General features: G+C 47.4%; 2 protein-coding genes across 3 annotated transcripts in view; one reads left to right on the top strand and one right to left on the bottom strand.

Moving 5' to 3' along the window:
• The window catches only part of IFT140 (intraflagellar transport 140), a 133,015-nt gene that overhangs the window by 26,885 nt on the left and 85,579 nt on the right, over window positions 1-20,551 (bottom strand). The gene's annotated exons all lie outside the window — the stretch shown is intronic.
• The window catches only part of TMEM204 (transmembrane protein 204), a 59,739-nt gene continuing 42,188 nt past the window's right edge, over window positions 3,001-20,551 (top strand). Inside the window, exon 1 of the mRNA XM_060260943.1 lies at window positions 3,001-3,634. Coding sequence (XP_060116926.1) covers window positions 3,355-3,634 — 280 coding nt within the window. The 5' untranslated portion in view covers window positions 3,001-3,354. The remainder of the gene's footprint in view (window positions 3,635-20,551) is intronic.

Genomic DNA, 20,551 nt, shown 5'->3' with positions numbered 1-20,551 from the left:
TCAGATGTTTGAGATGCAAGACATGAATGTCAGATGTTGGAGGGAGGGAGGGAAGGAAGGAAGGGAAATAGATTTTGGGGGAGAGAGGTGGAGAGAAAGCAACTTTAACTTTAAATGTGTTCTCCAAGCTGTCAGCTGGCTTGGCAAGGGATTTAAAGAGACAAATGCCTTCTCCAAGCCAGCCAGCGGGGGTGGGGTGGGGGGCTTCAAGAGCCACATGTGGCTCCCGAGCCGCAGTTTGGCCACTCCTGTTGCTGAGCTAGAGGGAAAACTTTCATTTTTTTCCCCCACTCTCCAGCAAGGCTCTGGGAAAATTCCCATGGCTGCCTTTTCCATCATATGGCAACAATCTGTACTCCCCCCCCACACACACAATGGAGATGCACAAAGAACACAACTGTCTTGGCTTACTTACTATCCTGGTTCATGAGACCCACAGCCACAGCTCAGCATGTGATGTACCCTAAAAGTCCAAATTCTAGGTGACTTTCCATCATGAGCTGACAACAAATACCTCCCTTGAAACCATGAAGCCAAACTGGCACTCCTGGTGCACCAATTCATAAGTCAATCTGACGAAGAAGATGATTTTCAAAAGATGCTTGGACTGGCCATTAAGTCTGAAAATTAGAAATGCCTTGGCATCTCACCAGATGCTGAATGATCAGAGCGCTGTTGCATGCTGCTGCTGAGATACCTAATGAAGCCTCCAACTGCAAGAGAGACCAGAGTGAACATGAGGAAACCCACTGGACGGAAGTCACAGAAGACACGAGGTCGTTTGGGTCTTCAGTGTAGATAGATCCGGTAGAACAAAGCAAGAGTCAAGGTTCACCTTTAAGACCAATAAAACTTTGTTGGACTTAAAGGTGCAACTTGACTCTTGCTTGGGTCTTCGGTGATATCACATGGTACTGAACTCCCGAGGGCTTCCACTTTTACTATTGTGGCCTATGACCAAAGGCAGATGTTTTGCCTGTTGCACATTAAAGCTCAGTCCCCCAAAACGCCACCCCTAGCTCCAAGAATTTCCTGAGTTTACCTTTGGAACCCTACCTCACATCTGCATTCCATCAGCTAGAGCGAACCGGTCCTAATGAAGGCCAGATGCTGCAGTGGAGAGGTGATGGATCGTGGCAAGTTCTCTCCCCCACCCTCCCAGTCACGGAGCGCATGCCTAGTTGTTCACGGAACACCAGAGCTTCCCACGCTATCTTGGCTTCCATTTGTAAAATGGGACAGACAGTTGCCTGATCCACAGAGCTGTCGGGAAGATGAACGAAAAGATAAATGCTGCCAGAGACTTGTATGACATAAATGACAACTGTGATTACGGCCAGTTTGATTCAGAGGGCTCCCAGCTGATATCCTTTTCTACTTCTCCATCTGTTCCATGTATGTCCTGCGAAAGGGTTGGAGATGGTGTACCTCATCCAAAATTTTAGGTAAACTGATAAAACTGTAGTTGCTAGTCATCACTGATACTCTGCTTTTATGGCACACTCGAATGCAGCACAGCAAATCCTCACTGTGCTTACTTTTCACTGATGTGACACGACAGAGGTGCATTTTAGAACATTTTAAAGCATGAAGGTGCAGCACTATTCACAGAACTTCTAGAATGCCAGAGCAGTTGCTCAGATTTCCCGAAGGCTCATAAAAATGTCAGTGCCATTTGTGGAAGGATTGCCTCTTGGAGCGTGGCCTCAAGCATGCTACAACATACTTTGTTGTATGTTTGGGGCAGTGGTTTGGGGTAGTGGTTAAGTGTGCGGACTCTTATCTGGGAGAACTGGGTTTGATTCCCCGCTCCTCCACTTGCAGCTGCTGGAATGGTCTTGGGTCAGCCACAGCTCTTGCAGAGGTTGTCCTTGGAAGGGCAACTTCTGGGAGAGCTCTCTCAGCCCCACCCACCTCACAGGGTGTTTGTTGTGGGGGGGAAGAAGATAAAGGAGATTGTGAGCCACTCTGAGATTCAGAGTGAAGGGCTGGATATTAATCTAATATCATCTTCTAAACTCTAATAGCTGAATAAGTTTAACTTAAGTCCGATAACTTTTGCCATGCGGAGTATGAGATGGTTTTTTTTTCAAAACAACCTTTTCCTTCTTTGCATCTCCAAATGTTTCGCTTATATCATTCTTCAGCTGATGCTTTCTGGGGGGTGGAGGCCTTGCCTTGGGAAAAGACCCACCTACCTCCAGTTCCACTGGATACGAAGGCTGACTCAGCCCCGAACTGTCCAGCCTGTCACATCATGGGGGCCAGGCACTGCAGCAACACCTGCCCTCCGCTGCCAGACCCAAGAAGCCCTTTCATGCAACACCAGTAGAAGTAATCCTGCTCACACAGTATCATTGAACTCTGGAGACACAGAAGAGGAGGAGGGGGGAGGAAGGAGGATACTGGAATGAGGTGGGAGGCCTGGGAGGTGGAGGGAGAGGGAGAGGGGGAGAGAGAGAGAGACTGGGCTTTGGAAGTCCTCCTAGTCTTTTCCTTTCAGGAAACACATCCTGTTCGCATCTGACCGCCGTGGCAGTGGCTCTGTTTGTTGCCCTCGGATGGCGACGCCCTGAGGCTCACCAAAAACAGCCACAAAAAAACAACCATTTCCTCTCCGTTGAGAGATAGGAGAGGAAAACAAACTTCCTCGCAGCAGAGGTCCTGCTTTCCTGCTTCTGCCGCTAGCTCGCTCGCTCCTCGTGGGTCTGCCATTCAGAGAGGAGCCAGAGCCCAGCGGATTCCTCGGAATAACGTTGGCCGCCCTGGGCTCCTTGGGGAGAATTTGCTCTGAGAATCTGCCTTGGCTTTAAGAAAGAAATTTCGACTGCACTCGGGGCGGGGGGGGGGGACTTCTGAATCCTGCAACTGAGAACCTATTCGGAGCCCTCGCCATCCAACACAAATTTCTGCGCCCCAGAAGACTGAGGTGCCCAAGTGAATTTGCGAGTGGGCTTTGTATCGTTGTGTTGCCTCAGGAGCACTGCAACTGTTTCCTATCACAATCCACCTCAGGAAGAATGTCCTTCCTTGCCTTTCGGTTCTTCGCCAGGTTGGCTCTGCTCAAAGTGCAGGAAGGGGGATAAAGCGCAGGACGGCCTTCTGGAAACCTCATCCCCGGGTCCTTTTTTAATATGGATTTCTCCCATCTGATTAAAGCACCCACCTCTGTGCTGTTGGAAACATCCTAGGGGGTTGACTTTGAGAATGAACGGTGATGTTCTCTAGCCATTCATAACGTCGTTGGGCGCCCACCTTCTTGCCTGCGGTTCTGAGCCCATGTGCTGCGGCTGACGGGAGAGTCTTGGATCTTCTGCCAAAGAGGGGCTAGCCGAAGGCCGATGACAGTCAGCTATGACTGTCCAGAAACTGGTCGCCACGGCCGTGTTGGTGGCTCTGGTCTCACTTATTCTCAACAACGCCGCTGCCTTTACCCCCAACTGGGTGTACCAGACCTTGGAGGATGGGCGCAAGCGCAGCGTGGGGCTGTGGAAGATGTGCTGGCTGGCAGAGAAGGGGAGAGGAGGTGCGGGCATGGGTGCCAGGCACGGGCAAGGGGAGGAGCGCGAATGCGAATCCTTGGGCTGGGGGTCAGAGCCAGCCGGGTTCCAGGAATCTCGTAGCACTGTCAAATGTAAGTCTTCCACTTTTTTTTGCCCTTCTCGTATATTACGTGTTGCTTCTTAGCAAGCATCAGATGATGGCCATCGAGCACTGCCCTTCTGCCCTGATGGAGGGTCACCAACTCCAAAGCACTTCTTCTCTCCCTGCTCAACTTCAAAAGCGCTGAATGCTCCACAAGCCCAGTAAGCAAGGAAAAGACTGGACAGAAAGAGAACAGAAAGCATGGCCGGGGGCAGGGAGATTACACATCTTGGCAGGGGTGGTAGTGGGGCAAACTGGCCATTGTGAGATGCTCCTCTCAGAAGGAGAACCAGTTGAGCAGATCCTGAACCCAGCACCAGGCGTCTCCCCATTGAATAAGCCCAGCTGTTAACTGCCCTGGCAGCCTTCATTGCTAACTGCTTCTTCCCGGCACACTGATTTAAAACCAAGAAGTGGTGTAAGGGCCCTCAGAGAAAGGAAGCTCTCAGGCTGACAGCCCCCACCTCTCAAGCTTGAGCCGGAGGCAAGGACCAAATGACACTGGGGTGTAGCTGGTCCCTGACTTGTGTTTACAAAATGCAGCCAGAGGGGCTGAAAATGAAGGCAGGATTCTTAACCCTTGACTGTCTAACACTCTAGGAAAAGCTAACTTCTGGCACACACATACCCCCATCACACACGCACAATGATAATATCACTGAGTCACATGGGGGGCACCCAATTTAGCGCCCCAGAAACCTAGTTTGCAAAGGCTGGCCCTGCCCCTTGTGCTAATTTTTCTGCAAAAAACTACAACCAAAACTCTCTTCCATGGTTGCTTCCCCACCCCCTTTGGGGGAGGGGAGTTCTGCAAAGTTACCTTTTCTCTTGCATGATGAACAGCAATGGGAAGGGGCTGTGGGAGGGGGGAAGGGGTTAAGCAATGGAAGAAAAGTGCAATATAAATGCGATCAATCCAAAGGGAAAGATCCTACTCCTCCTTTCCCCCTTCCTCCCACACAAGTCTTCCGCTGCAGATAGCATCCGCCAGGGCCATGTCTCGTTTTGTTGTTTGAGTAACAATAAAGTTGGAAAGAGACTAGGCACAACTTTGCATCACGATCCAGATTCAGTGCTGTTTCTAGGTCACCAGGTGGCAACGTTTTGCGCGTTGCAGAAAAGCACAGGCACACACATTCGAGGAGAACCCACAATGATCTAGCCAGACAGACCTTGCCAAGAGGGTATCACCAGGTGGTGACCACAGTGGCACAGCTGCCTTCCGAAAGCTGTGAATGCAACCAAATGGATGCAACCAAATCCTCTGGCCTGAAGGCCACTCTTGTCAGCTGAGGTGTGGGCATTCAATGAAATTGCTGAGCAGTCGGGTTAGAACTGATAAAAGGAAGTACTTTTTCACCCAAAGGACTGAAATTAAATTAAAAGAGTATTTGGCTAAGCATTAGGAAGAACTTCCTGATAGTTAGTGCGGTTCCTCAGTGGAGCAGGCTTCCTTGGGAGATGATGGGTTCTCCTTCTTTGGAGGTCTTTAAGCAGAGGCTAGAGGCCCATCTGACAACACTGCTGCTTCTGTAAATTTAGGCAGATTGTGAAAGAGAGGGAAGGAAGGGATGAGCCAGTGCTCAGCTCTCATAAATCTTTCTTATATGCCTAGGGTACTGATTGTCCCCTTGAGGTCAGGAAGGAATTTTTCTCCAGGTCAGATGGAGCAGAGGTCCATCAGTGGGTATTAGCCACAGTGTATTGTTGGAATTCTCTGTCTGGGGCAGTGATGCTCTGTATTCTTGGTGCTTAGGGTGGAGGCAACAGCGGGAGGGCTTTCAGTGTCGTGGCCTCACTGATGGACCTCCTGATGGCACCTGGGTTTTTGGCCACTGTGTGACACAGACTGTTGGACTGGATGGGCCATTGGCCTGATACAACATGGTTTCTCTTATATTCTTATGACCCCACTTATCCTGTAGGTCTTTTGCCTTCCTTTGGGCATACAGCAGGGATCACTGGAGGAGTGGGCAGGGAAGGTAGCTGCAAATTTCCTGCATTGTGCAGGAGGTTGGACTAGATGACCCCTGGCCCTGAGGCCCCTTTCAGCACTACGTTTCTATCTGAAACCTATTGCTCGGAATCACTGAGAAATGGAGAGAACTGCAAAGGCATCAAGTTCCACTTAAATCTGGGGCCTGCAAATCTTACTGAGATTAAGTATTGTGGATGGGAGAGCAAAGACCTGTAGTCTGTTTTTGTCTCGGCATGACTTTGGAGGAAGAGAGGTGGCGGAAGGAGAAATGTAAAAGGGGAGGAAATCTGCCAGCTGCCAGCTGCAGAACATCCTGAGAACTGCTTACGGGGTGACCTCTCTTAAGAACATAAGAGAAGCCATATTGGATCAGGCCAAAGGCCCATCCAGTCCAACACTCTGTGTCACACAGTGGCCAAAGAAATTATATATATATAATTATATATATACAAAAATTCAATACCGGGAAAGTTGGTAGAAACCATTATCAAGGACAGAATGAGTAGGCACATTGATGAACACGAGTTATTGAGGAAGACTCAGCATGGGTTCTGTAAGGGAAGATTTTGCCTCACTAACCTGTTACATTTCTTTGAGGGGGTGAACAAACATGTAGACAAAGGAGACCCGATAGATATTGTTTACCTTGACTTCCAGAAAGCTTTTGATAAAGTTCCTCATCAAAGGCTCCTTAGTAAGCTCGAGATGGAGTAAAAGGACAGGTCCTCTTGTGGATCAAAAACTGCCTAATTAATAGGAAGCAGAGAGGGAGTATAAATGGGCAGTCTTCGCAGTGGAGGACGGTAAGCAGTGGAGTGCCACAGGGCTCGGTACTGGGTCCTATGCTCTTTAACTTGTTCATAAATGATTTGGAGTTGAGAGTAAGCAGTGAAGTGGCCAAGTTTGCGGATAACACTAAATTGTTCAGGGTGGTGAGAACCAGAGAGGATTGTGAGGAACTCCAAAGGGATCTGTTGAGCCTGGGTGAGTGGGCGTCAACGTGGCAGATGAGGTTCAATGTGGCCAAGTGCAAAGTAATGCACATTGGGGCCAAGAATCCCAGCTGCAAATACAAGTTGATGGGGTGTGAACTGGCAGAGACTGACCAAGAGAGAGATCTTGGGGTCGTGGTAGATAACTCACTGAAAATGTCAAGACAGTGTGTGATTGCAATAAAAAAGGCCAACACCATGCTGGGAATTATTAGGAAGGGAATTGAAAACAAATCAGCCAGTATCATAATGCCCCTGTATAAATCAATGGTGCGGTCTCATTTGGAATACTATGTGCAATTCTGGTCACCGCACCTCAAAAGGGATATTATAGCACTGGAAAAAGTGCAGAAAAGGGCAACTAGAATGATTACAGGTTTGGAACACTTTCCCTATGAAGAAAGGTTAAAACGCTTGGGGCTCTTTAGCTTGGAAAAACGTTGACTGCGGGGTGACATGATAGAGGTTTACAAGATTATGCATGGGATGGAGAAGGTAGAGAAAGAAGTACTTTTCTCCCTTTCTCACAATACAAGAACTCGTGGGCATTAAATGAAATTGCTGAGCAGTCAGGTTAGAACGGATAAAAGGAGGTACTTCACCCAAAGGGTGATTAACATGTGGAATTCGCTGCCACAGGAGGTGGTGGCGGCTACAAGCATAGCCAGCTTCAAGAGGGGGTTAGATAAAAATATGGAGCAGAGGTCCATCAGTGGCTATTAGCCACAGTGTGTGTGTGTGTGTGTGTGTATGTATATATATATATATATATATATATATATATGTATGTGTGTATATATATATAAATTTTTGGCCACTGTGTGATACAGAGTGTTGGACTGGATGGGCCATTGGCCTGATCCAACATGGCTTTTCTTATGTTCTTGCTTACTGGGCCTCGTTCCAACCTCGGCAGGATGGAAGGCTGAGTCAACCTTGAGCCGACTACCTGAACCCAGCTCCCGCCGGGATTGAACTCAGGTCGTGAGCAGAGCTTGGACTGCAGTACTGCAGCTTACCACTCTGCGCCACCTACCTAGCATCATACAGGGCTGGCAGTATATCTGACATACAAGCAGAGCTTTTTTTTTGTAGCAGGAACTCCTCTTCATATTAGACCACACACCTCCTGATGTGGCCAATCCTCCTGGAGCCTACAGGGCTCTTCGTACAGGACCTACTGTAAGCTCCAGAAGGACTGGCTACATCAGGGGTGTGTGACCTAATTTGCAAAGGAATTCCTGCTACATAACAAGCCCTGCATACAAGAGCCCTGCAAAGCAGGCTATGGCTGAAAGGGAGGGAGAAGCTTGCCCTGGGTCTTGAAGGCAAACAAGAGCCTTGCAACTTCTTGCTCATTTTGTTGTCCACTTTTGCTACACCAGCTCCCAGTGCTGCAAGGCTCCTAAGCACCGAGAATCAGCCCAGCAGGCAATGGCTGGGCTAGGCCGCTTCTGCTGACGATTCACTCTCTCTGTGCAGAGAATTCTTCTCATGCATTCAGTCACGGCAGCCTCCTGAGATCCTTTCATCGAATGGACTGAACCAGGCCCCTCTGGCATGCAAAGCCCACGTGTGGCCATTTGGCCCTCCCCTTTCTCGGCTCAATGCAGCCTCCCTGATTCATGTCCAGCACTGCACCATTCAGGTTGTATCAGCCGGTGCTTGGCTGTCCCAATCCAGACAGCACAATCCAAGGGAAAAAGAATGAAGCTTCTGCACAAGGCACTATTGCATCACTCTTCTTTAATACACCCCTTCAGCTTAATGACGCTTAGAGAACCGCACATCCGACTGCTCCAGTCCTATTTCTTTGGGGCAGCCCATGCTGACCTGTGCACAGAGCAGCAGCAGCAGCAGAAGTGTGACTCTGAGTGGCATTTGGGACAGAATCCTGCAGCTGCCTGTTCCCAATGGGTCTTTGTCAGGCTTGTCACGGTTGACACCTAAGAAACCACAAGCTGCCCCCTGCCCACGCCAGTAATTAAATTCCTAGCAGAAGGAACAATCCTAGCAATGTCTCATAGGTTCAACCAGAGTTCAGCACAATAATCCTATTAGAGAATCTTTGTGTCCATTTTCTTTAATGATTATATGCAACTCTTTCAAGCTTCAACTAACTTCAAAGAACGTAAAGGATCAGCTTTTCATTCTACAGGGACATACAGGACAGAATCACTGGTCCATTATACTGTTCATCCCCCACAGCTATATGGAAGCTGATTTTTAAAAAAATCTTAACTGTCATATTAATTTTAAAAGATTAAAAAGGTAAAAGTTGTCCCCGGTGCAAGCACCAGTTGTTTCCGAATCTGGGGTGACATTGCATCATGACGTTTTCACGGCAGAATTTTTTACCGGATGGTTTGCCACTACCTTCCCCAGTCATCTACACTTTCTCCCCAGCAAGCTGGGTACTCATTTTACCGACCTCGGAAGGATGGAAGGCTGAGTCAACCTCGAGCCAGCTCCTTGAACCCAGCTTCTGCAGGGATCGAACTCAGGTCATGAGCAAAGAGCTCAGACTGCAGTACTGCAGCTTTACTACTCTGCGCCACGGGGCTCTTTCAAAAGATTACTTCATATTATAATCCTTTTAAGAATAATCCAGTCATCTCCCTTAAATGGCCATGCATTCCTAGCTAATTTCTTTCTTGTAAAATAAAACAGAAAACCCTTCAAGATTTACATACATATTCTTAAGTAACATAGCTCTGCATTTATGCATATATTTTGTCAACACACATTTCGGCTACCCGTCATGATTACGCCGTTCCCATTTTAGTAAGCTCACTTTTCCACCCATAAACAATTGTTTTGGCAGCTGTCAACTGATCCAACTGCATCCGCAGAGATACCTTCCTGTCATCCTTGGCTGGGAGCCACATCCCTGATAATCCTTTCACCTGCATGTTGGTCTCCAATGTCCTTCTTTGTATCTGGCAACCAGGGCCGGCCCTAGACTGTCTGGCACCCTAGGCAGGGCTAACTTCTGGTGCCCCTGCACTGATACCGTCACCGAGTCACATGGGGGGCACTCAATTCATAAGAACAGAAGAGAAGCCATGTTGGATCAGGCCAACGGCCCATCCAGTCCAACACTCTGTGTCACACAGTGGCCAAAAAACAAAAACAAAACCCAAGTGCCATCAGGAGGTTCACAAGTGGGTCTAGAAGCCCTTCCACTTTGCCCCCCCACCAAGAATACAGAGCATCACTGCCCCAGACAGTTCCAATATTATACTTTGGCTAACAGCCACTGATGGACCTCTGCTCCATATTTTTATCCAATCCCCTCTTGAAGCTGGCTATGCTTGTAGCTGCCACCACCTCCTGCGGCAGTGAATTCCACATGTTAATCACCCTTTGGGTGAAGAAATACTTCCTTTTATCCTTTCTAACCTGACTGCTCAGCAATTTCATTGAATGCTCACAAGTTCTTGTACTGTGAGAAAGGGAGAAAAGGACTTCTTTCTCTTCTTTCTCCATCCCATGCATAATCTTGTAAACCTCTATCATGCCACCCCGCAGTCAACATTTCTCCAAGCTAAAGAGCCCCAAGCATTTTAACCTTTCTTCATAGGGAAAGTGTTCCAAACCTGTAATCATTCTAGTTGCCCTTTTCTGCACTTTTTCCAGTGCTATAATATCCTTTTTGAGGTCTTTATTTTTTTTGCAATATGCTCCTCATAGTTCTTTTTCGCCTGCCTGATCACAGTCTTGCATTCTCACTTGGACTACCTTTCCACCGCTTACAGGAATCCTTCTTACCTTTTACAGCTTCCATTACTTTGTTTGTTAACCATGCAGATCTTTTCTTATACCTGTTTGTGCCTTTCTTAACTTGTGGTATATAGTTTATCTGAGCTTCTAGGACTGTAGTTTTAAATAGCCTCCAAGCTTCCCCAAGAGTTTTGACTGTATTTACCTTTCCTTTCAGTTTTCTCTTCACATGCCTCCTCATCTCAGAGAATCTACCCCTTTTAAAGTTAAATGTGGTTGTGCTGGTCTTTTAGGACAACTCCCTATTTATACAAGTGGTGAAATCAATAATGCTATGGTCACTGCTCCCTAGCAGTGCAATCACTTTTACATCTCTCACCAAGTCTTGGGCATTACTTAAGACCAAATCCAGGATTGCCCCACCCCTGGTAGGTTCTGAGACCATCTGCTCCATAGCACAGTCATTGAAAGCATCTAGAAACTCAATCTTTCTCTCGACCTGGACACATATTGACCCAATCAATCTGCAGGTAGTTAAAATCACCTATTATGACACAGTTTTTACGTTTAGCCACTATCTTTAATCCTTCCATCATATTATAATTATCCTCTATCTTTTGATTTGGTGGGTGATAACAAACTCCCATAGTTAAATTTCCTTTTGGGCCCTCTATTTCAACCCAAAGCATTTCTAGAAGAGAATCTAATTCTCTGACCTCAGTCTTACTGGACTGTATACCCTCTCTGACATACAGAGCCACCCCACCTCCAACACTTCCCTCCCTATCCTTCCGATATAACTTATATCCAGAAATCACTGTGTCCCTCTGATTCTTCTCATTCCACCAAGATTCTGAAATTCCCACAATGTCTATGTTTTCCCCCAACACTAAACATTCCAACTCACCAATTTTACTTTGAACACTTCTAGCATTTGTATACAAACATCTATAATTTCCCAGGCAAGTTAGGCCTGAAACTTTCCTCCTGCTGCCTCGAGACTTTGGCAGACAGTCAATACTGTTTGTCACCATCTCAGTGGACAACTCTGATCTATTACCTAGCAGAAAAGTAACAGCTCCCTTCATCTCTTTGAGATGAGTCCTCTCGAACCAGAGACATTTCATCTTCTGTCGGCTTTCCCCCTAGATTTAGTTTAAAAACTGCTCTGCCACTTTTTTGATTTTAAGCACCAGCAGCCTGGTTCCATCTGGGGACAAGTGGAGACTGTCTCTTTTGTACAGCACACGCTTGTTCCAGAAAGCATCCCAGTGTCTAACAAACTTAAACCCTTCCTCCCTACACCATCGTCTCATCCACACATTGAGACTTCTAATTTGTGCCTGTCTCTCCTGCCCTGCACATGGAACAGGTAGCACTTCTGAGAAGGCTACCTTGGAGGTCTTGGCCTTAAGTCTCCTGCCTAGCAGCCTAAATTTTTCCTCCAGGACCTCACGACTGCATTTCCCCACATCATTGGTGTCAACATGCAGCACGACCACTGGCTCCTCCCCAGCACTGTCTACCAGCCTATCTATGTGTAATGTCCACTACCTTCACTCCAGGCAGGCAAGTCACCATATGGTCAGTACGCAGTTTTGCCACCCAGCTGTCTACTTGCCTAAGGATTGAATCACCAACTACCAAGACCCCCACCTCCCTGCCCAGGGATGGTTCCTGGGCGTGAAAGGATACCCGCTCACCAACTGAAGAAGAGGTCCCTTCTAAGAGCTCATTCCCCTTATCCTCAGCACAGTGCCCTGTTCCCTCTCGACCCTCATGCTCCCTGGCAGCAATGGGGCTGCCATGTTCAGAGTGGGGCTCATCTAACACGTCCCTGAGAGTCTTCTCCGAGTGCCGAACTGACTGTCTCTGCTTCTCCTGGTCAGTCACCTCGGCCTCAAGGGTACAAACTCATTCCCTGAGGACCAGGAGCTTTTTGCATCGAGCACACACCCAAGACTTCTGTCATATGGGCAGACAGTCATACATGTGACACTCAGTGCAAAACACTGGAAAGCCCCCACCACCCTGCTGGCATTATACCTTCAAGATAGCTTTTTTCAAATATACAGTCCCCTTTTAAATCCTGTTTGTTTATGTGGCTCTCTTTCTGGAGGGTCTACTTACCTTATTGGGAACACAAGGAAAATAGGAATCTGGGTTCCTGGTCCTTACAAAGCCCCCAGGCTAAGAGCCACAGGCCAAGAGCCCTTTAGCTCTTGCCCTTCGTCTCACGCCAAAGGCTCGCGCCTCTGGCAAGGTGCAGCTTAATAATGCAAAGAGGGTGGGGCCTAAGTCTGCCCCAGGAACACAGCCACTTCTAATCAATCAGTAACAATCACCTTCAGCCCACTTAAACCAAACAGCAGTTCCCCAGTGCCCCCAGAAGGCCAGTGCCCTACGCAGTCACCTAGCTTGCCTAGTGGCAGGGCCAGCCCTGCTGGCAACCTAAGCCGGGGCCATCTCCAAACTACCTGAAGCCTATCCTGCCCTGAGGCTGCTTTTCATTCTGAGTCCAACAACGCTATTTACCCAACCCATTATCCTCCAGTTGGAGTCTGCTCGTCGATTCTTTTAGTTGCATAGAGCGAGCCCGTGAATGCTTTTCCAGTGAAAGCTCCCTTCTCTTTTAAGGAAGCACTCGTCACTGGAGACGTCGGATGGGACAAGGGTTCCTTTGTGCAGCAGCCTCTCACCAGTAGCTCCTAATGAGAAGCTGACAGCCGGGTCACTTAGACGTTATTATGATGAGCACCGCATACGGGCAGAGAGATGGCCCAGGCTCCCTTGCAAAAGGAATGCCGCTCAGGCATGAGGCTTCTTTGTAGTGGCACTGCCATTTCAAGGGTGGGAGGGAAATTAAAGAAGGTGGTACGGGAGCAGGGGCCTCTGGAAATTCTCAGGGATCTCGAAGACGCGGGAAAGAGGCAAGCGATGTGAGCAGCATGAAATTCCATTTCCCAGAGAAAGAGGCTGTGGAAGCCTTCCCTTATTAGAATTCCTGGGGTCAAGTACGCTTAGGAGATGGGGAGCGGCGCAATATTGATGGCTAGTACGTGACTCTCCGGAGGGCTAAATATAAACATCTGTCCGTCTTCGCTGTATGATTTACATAAGTGCATTTTCAGACCTGAAATATGGAGGGGGGTGAGGCCAGAGGCAGAGAGGTCTGTGTGGGAACGAGAGACTGGAAATTGTTTACAGAGGCAGCGGCTCAGACAATGCCAGGGCCCATTAGCCATATCCCTGATATTTCTCTTTGGAAAGCGGCCAGACAAAACCCAGCAGATGCTCAAAATAGAGGTCAAACATAACTGGTCAGACTCTCCAGGGCACTGTAGTCTTCTTAGAGCCCAGAACGAATTTCCGAAACTAAAGTGGCTATGGGCAACAACCACGGTACAATGAGCAGAGCTACATATATATATCTGGTGGGCAGTGGTTAAGAATGCAAAGTCCTACAAAGTGATGCCACTGGATTTTAACTTTGTATCACCTTACATTCTTAACACTGCCCACCAGATATATATATATGTAGCTCTGCTCACTCTACCTCATTCCTCGTCTGAAGAAGTGTGCCTGCACACAAAAGCTTACATTCTGATAAAACTTTGTTGGTCTCAAAGGTGCAACTGGACTCCTACTTTGTTCAGTCCTTCAGATGAGACATCTAATAATCAGTGCACAGTAAGACTAGAACTACAGCAATTTGAAAAAGAGCAAAAATCATTACACACGGTATGTCAAGCAATGCAGAAGATATTACAAAGGTAGAAATCAACGCAGTAAGAGAAGAAGTAGAAGAAGACTGCAGATTTATACCCCACCCTTCTCTCTGAATCAGAGACTCAGAGCTGCTTACAATCTCCTATATCTTCTTCCCCCACAACAGACACCCTATGAGGTGAGTGGGGCTGAGAGGGCTCTCACGGCAGCTGCCCTTTCAAGGACAACTCCTGCGAGAGCTATGGCAGACCCAAGGCCATTCCAGCAGCTGAAAGTGGAGGAGTGGGGTTCAAACCCGGTTCTCCCAGATAAGAGTCCGCACATTTAACCACCACACCAAACTGGCAGAATAACACATATAGCTAACAGATAGTGCATAATATACTGTGATATAATCCGCAGTCCTTTTCATTTTAGAAAAGCTCCTTCTTGAACCATTCCATTATCCTATAGCTCTACGACCTTCATAAAAATGCCCTCTTAAACCATTCTGTTTTACACAGTTAGCAGAATGACAAAAGTGTGGGAGCTTTTCTGACTTCCTCAGAAAGGCCATGGGAGCCACAATTGAAAACGCATGTGTTTGAGCAGTTGCTGATCGCACCCGTTTGTTAGGTGGCGCTATCAGAAGCATTGAACTAGTGAATTAGAGAGGGAAAAAAGACTGAATTTACAGTTTCAGGTTCAGAAGAAAGGCTCCCACACTTTTGCTGTTCTGCAAACTATATAAAACAGTTGTTTGGGAGGTCTTTTTTTTTTTCCAGTGGAGGGTGGCCTAAAAATCTAATTTAAAAATAATAATATAAAGCTAAGATAGAAAAGGGGGTTAGAGCCCCGTGGTGCAGAGTGGTAAAGCTGCAGTACTGCAGTCAGAACCCTTTGCTCACGACCTGAGTTTGATCCCAGCAGAAGCTGGTTCAAGTAGCTGGCTCCAGGTTGACTCAGCCTTCCATCCTTCCGAGGTCGGTAAAAGGAGTACCCAGCTTGCTGGGGAGAAAGTGTAGATGACTGGGGAAGGCAAGGGCAAACCACCCCATAAAAAGTCTGCCAAGATATAGGAGATTGTGAAAGCAATGTCATCCCAGAGTCAAAAATGACTGGTGTTTGCACAGGGGACTACCTTTACCTTTACCTTTAATACAGAACAGGACTGTAGTCTGTGCCCCAGAATATGCTATATATCATTGATCTGTTATATGCTCTATGCTCTCACAGCATTCTTTTCATTTTTTAGTGATTCCATTTTCTGCATTGCTTGACATAGCACATCTGATACATTTATTGGACTTTGATGTTTGCAATCCTAGTCCTATTGCATTGTTTAGTAGATCACTCATGCTATTGGGTTACCCTGTTCTGTACCACGTAATCCACCTTGAGTCTCAAGTAGAAAACTGGAAAATAAGTAATAAGGTATAGATAAATAATAAATAATGGCGAGCTGACCACTGCTGTACTCATTCTCCCCCCCCCCATAAAAATTTCCTATGGGTGACTTCCTTCATTCTCCTCTCCCCTCCATGTTATCCTCACATTAACCCTGTGAGCAGGGGTATAATTCTAGCAGAAGCTCCTTTGCATATTAGGCCATACCCCTTGATGTAGCCAATCATCCTGGAGCTTACAAAAAAGAGCCTTGTAAGCTCTTGGAGTATTGGTTACATCATGGTTGTGTGGCCTAATATGCAAAGGAACTCCTGCTAGAATTTCACCCCTGCCTGTGAGATAGGTTAGACAGATGTCAATTACTAGTCTAATGGTCTCCACTACACCAAGGTGGCTCTCAAATCTGGTCACCAATGGCTTTATCTGACACTGGGCCCATTTGAGCCATTTCCACATGAATCCGGCGGGCATTTTCTGCACAGGAAATGACCAGGAAACTGTAAGATGCCGCCTGTTCAGAGGCACAGAGGAGGAGGTCTTGCCTAGTTAAGCAGCGGGCCTGTTGAGGAAGAATCCAAGGCAACCATTCGACTGGCTGGATCCAAACGAAAATTCCCATCAGCAGAAGGGAACTTTCTTGCTTCCTCTCTCTGCCCCCCGCCCCCCCCCCCCCCGCCACTTGTACCCCTACAGAAAACGTCCACTTCCCGTTCATTATGCAGGGGGTGTGGGGATTACAGCTTGGTCCATAGTTGCAGGTGCAAGGGAGGAAGAGATTTAGATGGCAGTTCTACACTATGCCGCTGGGGAACACACCCCACTGAAGGTGCAGAATCAGACTGCGTATTGCCACAGGCATTCAGTACTGCATGCTGTCCTCCAATTAAAAAAAAAACCCTTCTAGGAATCATGCTGCACAGTAACACTGTTGCGTATGCCCTTTGCTAGGAATTCCTCCTGCCCACGCACAAAACACACTCTGCTCACCTAATAATAACCCAGAGCCCTTCTGGGCTAGTGAAAGCTTTCCAGTCCCCTCTTACTGAAAGGGCTAAAAAACATTACTTCCCTCTGAAGTGTAAAAAGCTCCCTGCCAATGGCAAATCTTCACTGTTTTGTTTCAAACTCTTGACACCAAAAACTTGGCAATAATTTAATTCTCCTGCATACTGGATACATGATTGATTACCGGTGTTTCAAGATTGCCAAAGCAGCTCTTTTGGGGTTAGCGGTACACAGACCGGGCTATTCCAACGCACAGTTGCGCAATAGAGGGGGCAAAAGCCAAAACACACACACACAACACACACACACGTCAAGTCTCCTATGAACCTGCCTGGTACCTGCAATACATGATTATTCTACATAAATGCATTACATTGAACATGGCCACAGAATACATCAGGGCCCAAACTGGTTCTATTAAAAGAAACAGACCTTTCGGCAAATACATCACAGCTCAAATTTTAAAATAATAAATCCTGACACTGACCAAAAAAAAAAAAAGGAATAAAAACAAAAGACTCCTATGCAGATGTATGCTTAGGAACACCACCATGATTAGATTTCTAAATGAGATCATTTTTTATTTTGTTACCCCACAGGAACGACATAACATTTGTCTGATCTGAGTCTCTTGCACTGGCACACCACAATTCTCCCCGGGGATATCATTTAAACGTAACTAAATAAAGTCTGTGTTCATCCACGTCAGAATCAAATTATTGCTTCCATAACCCAGGTAACTGCTTAGTCTACTTCGCATAATGAAGGAGGAAATGGGAATCTGAGTCAATCTGGGAATTTGTGTGCCAAGCAGACGTAACTGGTCCCGCTTTATCTGTTACTGTAAATAGAAGAGGCTGAAGAACGTAAGAACATAAGAGAAGCCATGTTGGATCAGGCTAATGGCCCATCGAGCCCCAGGTGCCATTAGGAGGTCCATCAATGGGGCCAGAGCACTAGAAGTCCTCCCATTGTCCCCCCCCCCCCAAGCACCAAGAATACAGAGCATCACTTGCCCCAGACAGAGAGTTCCAACAACACACTGTGGCTAATAGCCACTGATGGACCTCTGCTCTAAATGTTTATCCAATCCCCTCTTGAAGTTATGAAAGCAATTTCAGGTCCCCTTTTTAGTTTACAGATGTAGCTTTGTGTTGTGTGGGGAAGGGGGAGGGCTGCATGTGAATTCATTTCATGTGGCCTGGACCTTTCATGTCACCACTTGCTGCCAGCGCAGCAGGAGAAAGGTTCTCCAGGATCTCAAGCTGAGGTTTTTCTTGCCTATTTGCCTGGACTTTTTAGTTGGTGATGCCAGAGACTGAACCTGGGACCTTCTGCTTACCAAGCAGATGCTCTACCACTGAGCCACCGTCCCTCTCCTGATAGGTGTCATCTTTTTTTGTATTGGATTGTAGCTGCCACCACCTCCTGCTTGCTTGGGAATAAGCCCTGCTTTGCTAAACATGCAGGTGACCCAGCTAGCACGAGCACTATTAGCTAAGAACAACAGCTCACTGCACCACACATGGATCCGAACCAGAAACAGACATGCTGTGAAATGTACAGATGTCGCCGCCACCAAGAGTCCTGCATCATCTCCGTGACCCAGCAAACAAAGGGGCATGCAGGTGTGTGTCCATCACTCAGGCGTCTCCTGACCCTGTAAAACCTGGAGTCTGTCCCTATCAGCAACAGTCATCCATCTCCTTTCTCCTGCTGCGCTGGCAGCAAGTGGTAACATGGAAGGTCCAGGCCATGTGGAATGAACTCATGCACAGCTCCCCCTTCCCCACACAACACAAAGCCATGTCTGTAATCTAAGAAGGGGACCTGAAATTGCTTTCACTCTCTCTCTCTTTTTTAAAAAAATCATTCTAAGTAGACAAAATTAAAAATTCCCAGCAAATCCTCCCCCCGCCCCACAAAACCAAAATCAACCCAAGCTGTTTTGCTGCAAAAAGTCCAAACATGTGTCCTCGCGTTTCTTGCAATCGTTTCCCCAGGAAAACACTCTATGCTTTTTTAAATCTAAGTCCAACATCCCTTCTTGCCAAAGTTCTATTAAGTGGCATGGGACTGGATTTCTGCAGTATTAAACTCTGCCCATCCCCCTCTCTCCCTGTGGTGGGGGGAAAAACAAGTGGAAGGTTAATTAGCCACAAAATTTCCCCCAGGTGGTATTTGTGTGTGTGTGTGTGTGTTCACGCGCGCACTTGGAAGTCATGTAGACCTCCGGTGACTGACCCCTACTGGGGGCCTGGAGGATATTCAGGGCTGAATAGAGCCTGCCCCTGCCCTCCTGACTGCTGGTATTCCAAGTACTTGCCAGAGAAGAACCTGGAAGTCATGGTGACCTCTGGTGACTAACCCCTACTGGGGGCCTGGAGGATATTGATAGGTGGCTGAATAAAGCCTGCCCTCCTGACTGCGGGTATTCCAAGAAGGTCTCCCATCCAAAAACTTGTCAGAGTTGGCCCTGCTTAGCTTCCAAGATTTGATGAGATGGGGCTTGCCTGAGCGCTCCAGGTCAGGGTGATAGGCATCATCTTAATTCAAGGGCCACATGGAGAACCATGGCACTGCAGTGCTCAGAGGGATGCAATGCCGCAACTAGTAGCTTGGCCCTGCAGGAGACCAAAAACACTGCGAAACTGATGCTCCCCTCCATGATACTGCTTTTAAAGGCTGCATCCCATCCTGATGTCCTCTTTATAAAACCCCTGGGAGTTCTTCAGAATCTGTCAAGCCTAGAGAAGCATCAGAGCCTCTGAAACAGGAAAAAAAAAACACCAGCCCACATGTATAGGTTTCAGAGAGATGTGCACATTCTGGAACAATGTCTGGAAGCTTTCCTTGCGAGTGTCTCCTTTCCAAAACAAACATGTGTCTGCCCCTGCATCCTCATGCTTCTTAAGGAATAGGTGTGTCTCCCAAAAGCACAGCTGTGCCTTTGATAAAAAGTTAGAGGGGAAAGAATCCCTCGATGGCTCATGTTTGCTTCCAAATGGCGTGATACGCTTTCCCAAAGTGGGCAACTGATGCTAAGAGCCATAGACTGTCCCCAAATGATGACCTGAAGTGCTGACATGTGCTCGAAGGAGTGTAGAGCTGGCCAGGTCCGACTCAAATATCTGGGCAGTGCTGGATTAAACCCTGTGGAGATCCCTAGGCAGTCAAAATCTCAGGGACCCCCTTGCAAATTATCTCAGAGTCAGAGTGCCTGCCCCACTGCCCCTGCTGCAGTCTGCAGGCACCTTCTTAAAAGCCCCTTTGACAAAGCTGCGGGGAACAGGCAGAGAGAGGCAAACTTGGTAACAACATCAGCAGTAGCTGCACCAGGCAAGTCAGGCAAAGAGGGGCTCAGTTACTGGCTACACGTGCAAGCTGGAAAGGCTGCAAGAAGGGGGGAAACCGGTGGAGGGGAGCCAGCCTGGGGCCCCTAAAGGCATGGGGGCCCATAGGCCAGTGCCTACTTGGCCTAATTGTTAATCCAGCCCTGTATCTGGGGACTTTGGGGGTAGAGTCCGGAGACCATTAAGCAGTGACCCTTACAAAATCTGCTTTTCATCCTTCTAACATTTCAAGTCTTGTAACGTCCAGCCTGAAGAAGAGTCCTGGTGGGCTTGAAAGCTTGCACAGTGTTTTGCACTAATTTTGTTTGGTCCAGTACAAAGTATCACTGCCTTCTGCCAGCAGGTGTAGACTTCTTTAAAATTTCATTTGACATTCCCTCAGTGATCCTAACCAATGTTTTAATGGCTGTCTTTATGCCTTGTACACAATTTAACTCTGCTTTTAATTGTTTTGATGTTGTGTGTTTGGGGGAGGTGATTTAAAAAGCAAAATTTAAAACAAAGTTTTAATCTGGCTTTAAATTGTTAGCTGCCTTGGTGGCCATCAGTAGGGCAAAACAGAGAAATACACATTTTGTTAATTATGGGAACATGATAAGTGCCTACAACACTCCCAGTGAAACGTACATATCTACTATGGCCAGACTGGTTAAGCAACTTGGAACTAGTTTCTTCCCCCTCCTCCCCCAGTATTTCTTGAAATTTTACAGAAGCCTGCTGGATTAGTGTTAACTAGACAA

The sequence above is a fragment of the Heteronotia binoei genome, chromosome 20 (assembly GCF_032191835.1).
Source record: "Heteronotia binoei isolate CCM8104 ecotype False Entrance Well chromosome 20, APGP_CSIRO_Hbin_v1, whole genome shotgun sequence".
Taxonomy (NCBI): Eukaryota; Metazoa; Chordata; class Lepidosauria; order Squamata; family Gekkonidae; genus Heteronotia; species Heteronotia binoei.
The sequence above is the reverse complement of the archived record's forward strand: the minus strand, read 5'-3'. Positions and strand labels throughout refer to the sequence as shown.